The sequence below is a fragment of the Plecotus auritus genome (genome assembly GCF_963455305.1).
Source record: "Plecotus auritus genome assembly, chromosome: 5".
NCBI classification, from domain to species: Eukaryota; Metazoa; Chordata; class Mammalia; order Chiroptera; family Vespertilionidae; genus Plecotus; species Plecotus auritus.
Window position 1 is genome coordinate 7,755,214 of NC_137776.1, and position 10,816 is coordinate 7,766,029.

At 47.2% G+C, this 10,816-nt stretch overlaps 1 protein-coding gene across 1 annotated transcript in view; it reads right to left on the bottom strand.

Annotated features, from left to right (window-relative positions):
* The window catches only part of RFTN2 (raftlin family member 2), a 52,782-nt gene extending 48,538 nt beyond the window's left edge, over positions 1-4,244 (bottom strand). Inside the window, exon 1 of the mRNA XM_080670384.1 lies at positions 3,606-4,244. Coding sequence (XP_080526510.1) covers positions 3,606-3,744 — 139 coding nt within the window. The 5' untranslated portion in view covers positions 3,745-4,244. The remainder of the gene's footprint in view (positions 1-3,605) is intronic.
* Between the last annotated feature and the right edge of the window lie 6,572 nt (positions 4,245-10,816).

Below are 10,816 nucleotides of genomic sequence, written 5' to 3' on the forward strand. Positions count from 1 at the left end.
GAGGCCTGGTGCATGGGTGGGGGCCAGCTGGTTTGCCGTGAAAGGTGTCCCGGATCAGGGTGGGGGTTCCCTTGGGGCGTGGGGCGGCCTGGGTGAGGGGCCTGTGGTGGTTTGCAGGCTGGCCACATCCCCTGGCGACCCAAGCGGAGGCCCTGGTATCTGGGGTTTATTTATCTTCTACAATTGAAACTTTGTAGCCTGGAGCGGAGCCAAGCCTTCAGCTTGCTCTGTGGCGGCAGCCATTTCTATTGGGATTTATGTATCTTCTGTAATTGAAACTTTGTAGCCTTGAGTGGAAGCCTAGGCCGGCAAGGGCAGCGGAAAGCTTGGCTTCCTCCAGCGCCAGGGGCAACCCTAGCCTCCTGCTCTTTCCAGCTCCGTGGCTGCCGCCATTTCTGTTTGGGTTTATGTATCTTCTATCATTGAAACTTTGTAGCCTTGAGTGGAAGCCTAGGCCGGCAAGGGCAGCGGAAAGCTTGGCTTCCTCCATTGCCGGGGAAACCCAAGCCTCCCTCCTGCTCTCTGTGGCGTAGCCATCTTTGTTGGGTTTATTTGCATATTCGCTCTTGATTGGCTGGTGGGTGTGGCTTGTGGGCGTGGCTGGTGGGTATAGCGGAGTGGTGGTTAATTTGCATATTACTCTTATTAGATAGGATTGTTTTCTAGGATTGTACAGGGAGGGAAACTAACCTTTTGGATAATTTGCAGAGTTAATTTAACTTTTCATTAATAAGTTATATTTAACACACTCATATATACATCCTCACACATGCTGATACACAATCACATACAGATTAGACAGTAAATCAGAAAATTTATCGCCAAAGTGCACTGAAACCTCCCCAGTGCAGCTGGCGGGCCTGGCATAACAGGAGGTAGACCAGTTAGACCAGTTACCTTTGCAGCGCCAGGTGCCCGTTCAAGTAGATGATCTCCTTTAACCCTTAGCATATCTGTCACGTCAGCACCATTAGTCCCCGTTTTACAGACGAGGAAACTGAGGCAGAGCGACGTTTACGGACTTGCCACAGCCAGTGAGTGACAGCGCGCCTGCATTCGGAACCTGGGAGCTGGGACTTCAGAGCCTTACATGCTTAACTCCGACGACTTATTTCTCCCATAGAGATGTAAATAATGGTTCAAAAAAAAAAAAAAAAAAAAAGACCAAGTGTGTGGGGGGAGAGAGAGAGAAACAGAGAGAGAGGGAGGAGAATGTACTTGAATGGAAAAGAAATAGGTTGTTCAAGAACTCACAGCCCCATAACAGGGCCCTGGACAGTTCTCCTCTCGCCCCCCTGGGACTTCACTGTCTGGGGCCTGCGTTTGGAAAAACAGAGGAAGACAAGGTAGGAGGCAGGCTGACCAGGAGCGCACAGCCGTCAGCAGACCATGGTGCTTCCTGAAAGATGCTCCCTGCGCAGGGGCCTGGGAGCGGTCCTCCTGACGGGAACCCCAGTTGCAGGGCCAGATGCAGGGCGAAGGCTCCCACCTCCCTGACTCAGGTCTCTGAACGCGGCAGTGGCAGGTGGAGGTCGGAGAAGAGAGAGGAAGGTGGTGTGTGGAGCTGGGCTGATGTCGTTCTGGCTTCTGAGTCGAAGTCAAAAACAAGACGTGTGGGATCCTTGGAGAGAACAGGGACCCCAGGACCAGGCAGGAGCCAGGGGCCGCCGGCAGACGCGTGCCTGCGTTGTGTGTGAACAATGGCGAACTCTGCCCGTGCCTACCCTCTGTGTGCAGCTCGCAACTGTTCCTCCTGCAACCCCCGGTGTGGAAGTGCGAATCACATTCCTTTCCCAGAGAGGACTTCCTGATCCAACAAAACCAAGTGGCTTCTCCGAGCGGGCGCTGCAGAGCTTTCTGACTTAGGGGTGACTGCTGCACACAGGTCTGCTGAGACGTGTCACCTTGCGGGGAGGAAATCAGGAAAGAACTCCCAGTTACCCTAAGCCAGGATTCCTCAAACTACGGCCCGCGGGCCACATGCGGCCCGCTGAGGACATTGATCCGGCCCGCCGGGTGCCGCTGCCTGTCCTGCTTAGCAGCCGACTCGTCCCGGGCCCGCAGTGCGCATAGGAATTTGTTCATAGTTGTTTTTTTTTGTAAACTATAGTCCAACGGTCTGAGGGACAGTGAACTGGCCCCCTGTTTAAAAAGTTTGAGCCCTGCGACCCCATGGGGGATCCTACAGCCAACCTTCAAGCACGGCCCCAAATGGCTCTGGCCTGAAGTCTCTGAACAGACAAGGGCTGAAGGGTAAGGGGAGGGAGTACATGTTTGTGTCCCGGATTTACAGAAACGAGTCCTAAGAAATCATCCACAGGCACGATCTAGGGAGGAAACAGCACTGCATCACGGAGATTTTCTCCAATGAGGTCTTTGGGAAACTATAGGCAAAGTTCATCTGATTGGTAACTTCTTTGATCACCATTATCTTAAGCGACTGGTAACTTTCCTAATCAAAAGGGAAATGAAGAATGCGGGGATTCCTTCCTCCGGCGGCCTTAAGCCTCGGGTGGGCATGGACAGGCGCCCGTGGAAAAGCAGACGTGGGTGCTGCGTGCGCCCCTGGCAGGCGCTTGCTGGCTGCCGGCTCAGTTTTTGACAAAGAAAAATGGGCTGCCCCTGCGTCTCGCACAAAGATGCACTGTTCGGGGCACGCCAAGAAGCGCAGAGCCCGCGGTTAGGTGGAAAAGACACGAAGGAAATTCCCATCGGGACCGTATGCTGAGCACAAACCTCCCACCCACTGGTACAATGCGTGGCTTTTTAAAATCCAAAGTCTAGCTTTGTAATAGGAGCTTAAAGCACGGGCATCTGGAAATCCCAGCAGCGAGCGGGACGCGCTGACGTCCACGGCTGGCATCCCGTCGTTAGAGAGACGGTCCCGTTCGAAGCCTCAGGTTTGCAGAGGCAGCTGCACGACCCCTGTGTTCCAGAAAGGAGCGGGGCCAAGTGTCTGTGAGGTCCGGCCGCCTCGCTCCTCCCTCGGGGCTGCCAGCTGGGCTTGTTTATTTGCGTTCCCAACTTTCTGGAACAGGGAGGTGCTCTGTTCGGGATGGGGCAGCAAGCCTTACAGAAAAGGCTGTCTTTTCTCCCTTTTTACTCTATGTTCAAGCTCCAAGTTTAGTTTGGTCAAAAGACCCAATAACTAGCCCCATCACAACACGGAACTCAACTGGGCAGCTCCGAGCTGGCTCAGCAACACTCTCCCGCAAGATGCCAGTAACATCCCCACCCCTGCCTTCTCGTGCCTTTCGGATCTCTTTCAAAACACACTGTCATTAAGGCCCGTTATTTGGCCTGGAAATCAAACCCGTTTCACGGATCCTTCTACATATAAGCACTGGATTTAAAAATGAGAAAAACAGTTCTAAGCAGTTTTCCTAATTTTATAAAGCACCTATGAGCCATGTTACAAAAAAACAGAGCCAACAACAAAAAAAAACCTTCCCATATGTAATTAAGAGACAAAGCCTTCTTGTCAGAGTGCTTATACAATCTGAGGGTGAACGCTTCACACATTACAAACCGACACTTGGGACAACCCAGGAGTCCCTTATCTCTGAAACATTTCTTGTAACCCATACAATGGAAGGAAGAAGTACCTTGTAAAGTAAAATCCAGCAGCACATACTCGTAAGCAACTTCTGTCTTTGTCTCCACTTGCGGTCTCTTCAGGGTGGAGAATATTTTCCCGGGGCTGCTGTCCTCGGGGTCGTCCAGCTTCCTGAGCCCGCACCCCATGGCAAAATCTGCGCGGGACTGAAGTGCGGGGCGGGGCGGGCAGAGCAGCAAGTTCTATCCTTCAAGCTGCAGAAAGGCAGCTACGGACTTGGCTGCGGTGCCTTTCCCAGCCAACCCAGAGATGCTCCAGAGGAAAACATCGGAGCCCAGAGAAAGGAGCCCAAGACTCCCCTATCCATGTTTCTGTGCAGGCGCTGAGCCCGTCATGATGAGCTGCGGCTCGGAGGCCGGGCTGGGTGTTGGGGAGCACGCAGCTGCCCAGCCTAGCGGAGACTTTCCATGCCACGTCAATTACAGCCGCCCCCTGCCCGCCGGCCGGCGCAGCACCCACGGGCTTTGTCTCCTCCAGTTGGCTGGGTGAGGGAAGAGGTGTCCCAGGCGGAAATAGAGGCGAGGGTGCAAATCAGATGGGAACACTTACAAGCAGAGGGTACATGCAGCCTCAGGGGCGAGCGGTTCTTTCTCTTTCTTTTTTTCTCTTTTCCCCTCTTTCCTGTGCCCACCCCCTCCTTCCTCCCCGCTACTACCAAGAAGGCAGAGGGGGGTGGGGGAGAGAGAGAGAGAGAGAGAGGGAGGGAGAGAAGGGATGAAAGAAATGGATTCTCAACATGTTTGGAAACAAAAATCTTTTCCAGAACGGAAGTCAGCTTTATGAGGAAACTTTCTGGAGTCTAAAAGCAGAAAAGTAAAGTGTTGTTGTTGTTTTTTTTTTTTAAACACACACAAACACTTGAGCACTTTTGAGGATTTCTTTCGATATGAAGGTTCTTTTTATGCTGGAAAAATTATATTCTAATTAAAACTGCCAAATAGAAAATAGAACAATATTGAAATATTTTCATAATAAGACTATTGAATTGCAAAGGGAGACAGATATGTGGATAATTAGTTTTCCCAACATCCTTAAAGTTTAAAATACTCTACTATGAGACAGCCTATGATGGCAACTAGCAACACTCTGCAGGTCCCCAAGTATCTGTAATAAGAAAACCCCTCACACAAGACTGACAACTTACTCGTTCAGTCTTACAAACTACCATTTACCTCAAGGCAAGCACCATCTGTGACGGACCAATTGTAATGAGTGTTTATTGCATTTTCCCATTGACGGGTCAGGGGCATGAAGCATCCAAGACCAAGAGCCCTGGAGTCAGACGGCATGGGTTCGGTCCCGCTTCTGAGGCCTCCTCGAGACACGATCTTGGGCAAGTTACTTGACCTCTTCAAGTTTCAACTTCCGTCCTATAAAAATGCAGTTATTAATAGTACTTACTTCATAGGCTTGTTATGAACGTTGAATGAGATAATCTTATCTCACATCCTAGCACTATGCCTGCCTAATAGCACAAAATAAATTTGTTAATGTGCTTACATTATGAAATAGGGTTGAGAGTAGTAATAGGAAGGAAGTGATTCTGCCACCACTCCCATTATTTACAAAATAAACCCCCATCCCATTTCAGATGCTAGAGAACACAATCCTGAAAAGATTGTTTCAATCACATGGGAGAGTGAAGTGAAAACTCTCACTTTGAGGGGTGGGGCGTGGAGGGTGGGGGGTGGGGGGATGGCTGACAGAGTTTGTAGATCACTATGACCTCTTTTTTTTTTTTTTAAATATATTTTATTGCTTTTTTTTTTACAGAGAGGAAGGAAGAGGGATAGAGAGTTAGAAACATCGATGAGAGAGAAACATCAATCAGCTGCCTCCTGCACACCTCCTACTGGGGATGTGCCCACAACCAAGGTACATGCCCTTGACTGGAATCGAACCTGGGACCTTTCAGTCCGCAGGCAGATGCTCTATCCACTGAGCCAAACCAGTTAGGGCTCACTATGACCTCTTGTCTTTAAATAGTTTACTTCTCAGAAGTGGTTTTACCAGAGGAAAATTCCACAGTCCTTCATTCTCAAAGATGAGCATAGTTCATGGTCAGCAATTTCTGGGTAAATCTGGCTAGAAAGACAGCAGACTCTGATCCAGTATGACTTGTTTGACTATTCGCAGTGCTTTCGTGCCTGTCATTTTTCATGCTTTCTTTTGTACGCTGGGCTGTGAGCTCCTGGATGGTGAAAAATGAAATATTTGAAGTTCACTAGTTTTTACTGCAGTGTCTAAAGATTATTTATTACGTACTCACTGTATTAAGTGCCTGCTACCTTCCAGGCACTGAACTGGATGTGGGCTGGGTATACAAGATGGCTAAACATGCCCTAGAGAAACTTATGGTTTAATGGGGATGGTAGACTTACAATTTCATTTTGATTTGGTAGCTGCTCAGATAAAGCATGGATGGGACACTGTAGAACCCAAGAAGAGGCCTCCAACTCAGCTTGGCGGATGATGTATGATCTGTACTGCAGGACGAATATGCACAAGATAGATAAGGGAAGGTGGGAAGCTCCCTGGCCAGGTAAGCTCAATTGGTTAGAGCGTCATCCCGATTTGTCAAGATTGCAGGTTCGATCTCCAGTCAGGGCACATACAAGAAGCAAACGATGGATGCGTAAATGAGTGGAACAACAAATCGATGTTTCTTTCTCTCTTTCTCAAATAAAAAAGAAGGTGGGAAGCATGTGTCAGGAAAAGAGAAAAGCATGAGCAATATGGCAGAATCATGGAACAGTGTGGCATACACTTGAAAACCACGAAGCAGTAAAAAGGACGAAAATGTAAATTTTGAAAGAAGACCAAGCTGTAAGGGAGGCCAGAGCTAAGCTCTAATGGGTCATAAGCCATTCAAAGGGAACTTGGACTATTTTGTAGGCAGGCAGCAAAGGAGAATCAAATAATCAAATGAAAAAAAAAAAACCCAAAGGAGTTTGAGGTAGTCAAGTCACGTCAGTCTGCATTTTCTATGAGTCACGTGGGCTGCTTTGAAGAAGGTGGTCATCATGGGAGCAGGAATGGAGGGAGGCCAGTCAGTCAGGAGAGTATTGCAGAAGTCTGCTTGATAGTTGATGACTCATTAAGCCTCTTCAATGTGAAGAGACTAGACATTAGATTAGTACAGTGGTTGGCAAACCGCGGTTCGCGAGCCACATGTGGCTCTTTGGCCCCTTCCACAAAATACCATGGCATGGGCGAGTCTATTTTGAAGAAGTGGCGTTAGAAGAAGTTTAAGTTTAAAAAATTTGGCTCTCAAAAGAAATTTCAATCGTTGTACTGTTGATATTTGGCTCTGTTGACTAATGAGTTTGCCGACCACTGGTCTAGTAGATGACATTTGTGAACTATCAACCAGTAAAGGAACAGTGCCAAGAATACATAAAGGCCTCCTGCAAATAAAGAAAAAGACGAGCCAATAGGAAAGTATATATGTATAGGCACTTCAAAGAAATATATATAGTTAATAAATATATGAAGAGATGGCTCAATTTCACTTCTACTTCAGGAAATGCAAATCAAGACCACAGTGAGATAACATTTTATTGTTACAAAATATACATAAAATTTACCATTTTAACCACTTTAAAGTGTACAATTCAGGCATTCAGTACATTCACTATATTATACAATGATCGTCACTATCTAGCTCCAGAACTTTCTCATCACCTTAAGAGGAAAACCCGTATCTTTAAGCATTCACTCTCCATCCCAATGCTCTCCCACGTCATGGCGACAACTAGTCTCTTCTGTCTCTATGCATTTGTCTATTCTGGATATTTCATACAAATGGAATCTACAATATGTGGTCTTTTGTGTCTGGTTTCCTTCATTTAGCACAGTGGTCGGCAAACTCATTAGTCAACAGAGCCAAATATCAACAGTACAACGATTGAAATTTCTTTGGAGAGCCAAATTTTTTAAACTTAAACTTCTTCTAACGCCACTTCTTCAAAATAGACTCGCCCAGGTCGTGGTATTTTGTGGAAGAGCCACACTCAAGGGGCCAAAGAGCCGCATGTGGCTCGCGAGCTGCAGTTTGCCGACCACGGATTTAACATAATGTTTTAAAGATTTAGCGATGTGGTGGTATGTATCAGCATCAATTCCTTTGTTATGGCCGAATGATACTCAAATGGGCACCAACAGCCATTTGTTTCACGAGTTCTACTATAAAGGGAAGGAAAGAAATGGAGCAGCAGCGGGGGCTGAGGATTTTTTTCAAGATAGGGAAAAACAGCATGTTTGTATGCTGAAGACAGATTCCATGGAAAAGTAAGGGGGTGGGGGAAGAACTGTTGGAGAAGCTGATTTGTTTCCTAGTTCTGGAGGGTATACGTACCCTACAGTTCTAAGTTTTTCCTATCCTTCACTTGCCCTTCTTAAATGGCTGGATCAAATAGAGCACTTCAGCTAAATACCCCCAGGATGTTTGTTGTGATTATCGTAGCTCCTATGGAGAATTTGATTGGTCCACTATACATATCACCACAGAAATCAGATCCAACGTACCATATGCCCCCATTCATAAATTATTATAAGGCAGTCAAAATGAATTGAGTTACAAGCAAAAGCATGGATGAATCTTAGTAACAAAAGGTTGAGTGAAAAAGGCAAGTTGAAGACTACATGCAGGATGATAGCCTTTTAAAAATGTTTAAATACAAGCAAAATGAAACAGTCTGTTGCTTAGACATACTATGTGATAACATGAATGCAAAAGTATAAAATTCGGCCGTGATTATTACCTCTGGGAGAACAGGAAAACGAGGAGAAAAGGAGCACACTAAATCACTGGTAACCTAGTTCAGTGGTTCTCAAATGTTGGTGTGCATCAGGATCATGGAGAGCTCACTAGAACCTAGATTGCAGCCTGGCTGGTGTGGCTCAGTGGTTGAGTGTCAATCTTCGATTCCCAGTGGGGGCATGCAGGAGGCAGCTGATCAATGATTATCTCTCATCACTGATGTTTCTCTCTCTCTCCCTTCCTTTCTGAAATCAATAAAAATGTACTAAAAACAACAACACCTATATTGCTGGGCTCCACCTAGAGTTTGATTCAGTAGTTGGGGTAGGGGAGCCCAAAATATGCATTTCTAACAAGGTCCCAGGTGTTGCTAATGCTGCTTTTCTGGGACATTTAAGAGACCCACTTCTTTTAAAAAATTTTTAAAAATATTTTTTATTGATTTTTTACAGAGAGGAAGGGAGAGGGATAGAGAGTTAGAAACATCGATGAGAGAGAAACATCAATCAGCTGCCTCCTGCACACCCCCTACTGGGGATGTGCCCGCAACCAAGGTACATGCCCTTGACTGGAATCGAACCTGAGACCCTTGAGTCCGCAGGCTGAAGCTCTATCCACTGAGCCAAACTGGTTAGGGCAATTTTAAAAAAAAATTTTATTGTTGAAAGTATTACATATGTTCTCCCTGTTCCCCCATTGACCTCTTCTAGCCTGCCCTGCCCCCACCCCAGACCCTCAACACCCTATTGTCTGTGTCCGTGGGTTATGCATATATGCATACAAGTTCTTTGGTTGATCTCTTCCCACCCACCCAACCTCCCTGGCCTTCCCTCATAAGTTGAACGGTCTGTTCGATGCTTCTATGACTCTGGATCTATCTTTGTTCATCAGTTTATGTTGTTCATTATATTCCACAAATGAGTGAGATCATGTGATATTTATCTTTTTCCAAATGACTTATTTCGCTTAGCATAATGCTCTCCATGTCCATACATGTTGCTGCAAATGGTAAGAATTCCTTATTTTTTACCGCAGCATAGTATTCCATTGTGTAGATGTACCACAGCTTTCTAATCCACTCACCTGCTAATGAGCACTTGGGCTGTTTCCAAATCTTAGCTATTGTAAGTAGGGGTGCATATATCCTTTCTGATTGGTGTTTCTAGTTTCTTGGGATATATTCCTAGAGTGGGATCACTGGGTCAAATTGGAGTTCCATTTTTAATTTTTGGAGGAAACTCCATACTGTTTTCCACAGTGGCTGCACCAGTCTGCATTCCCACCAGCAGTGAAGAGGGTTCCTTTTTCTCCACATCCTTGCCAGCACTTGTCTGGTTTGTTGATTTGTTAATGATAGTCATTCTGACAGGTGTGAATGTACCTCATTGTCGTTTTGATTTGCATCACTCGGATGATCAGTGACTTTGAGTAAGAGAGCCACTTCTAGTTCTTAGTTCTTAGTTCTTAGGTTGAGTTGCAGGTCCACAGGTGTCCCATTCCATTTTATTACTAAATGACTATAGTATTTAAATGAGAGAAAAAAAGATGGCTAGTCATAGACCAAAGATGCGAGCATGCCTGAAGCAAGGATTTATATTAATCCAATTCTGGGCTCCCAAAGCATCCCCTCCAATAGAGCTGGAGTCCCGTTAATAAAAGCAAAACGGAAAAAACTGCTCTAGGAACCCCAGGGCCATTTATGAAAATTACTATAACTACCTTGTGAAATAAATTGGAAGGTTGACCCTTCCTTATATGCAGTGACCACATAGGACCTTCCACCTCCCTGGACCTAAATCATCTTTGGCAAAGACTTGCACATTTCACATCTACCTTTGTTGTTGATTCAACACATACTGAGCGTGTTTAAAGATTTCCTTCACCTTTCAGTTCTCATCCTCCCCGCAGGCGCTCTCGGTAACTATTTCCTTCCTTCCTTTCTCCCGCCCCCTTCCAGGGTGTCCCCTGTGTTGGGAGGTGAAGTTAGAGATGTCAGGGCCCTGCGATGACCAGGGCCGACGTGAGGGCAGCCTGGGTCCTGCGATGTGCCAGCCCCTGGCGGGTTTGAGAAATGCCCAAATACCAAGTTCTTGCCCACAGGAGCTCAGCCTAGGGAGGAAGACAGATCCGTAAATATGCAATGACAGCCCCAAACGGGCAGACAGGAAGTTAAGGAAAGACGAAGATTTACCACTTTCATAACCGCCCCTCAGCCCAGCTCCTCTAAGCCAGACCCCTTTCGCGCTGCGGCCACTCACAGCGGCCGGGTCCGAGGTTCCAGAGCTGGCGGGGCGGTCCCGTGCGGGCGCGGAGGTGGGCGTGGCCTGGGCGACCGGAGGGCGTGGCCTGGGCGACGGGAGGGCGGGCCCGGAAGCGGCGGCGGCCCGGCTGCGCATGCGCGCCTCCCACGTGCAGCAGAGCGCCTCTGCGCCGGCTGG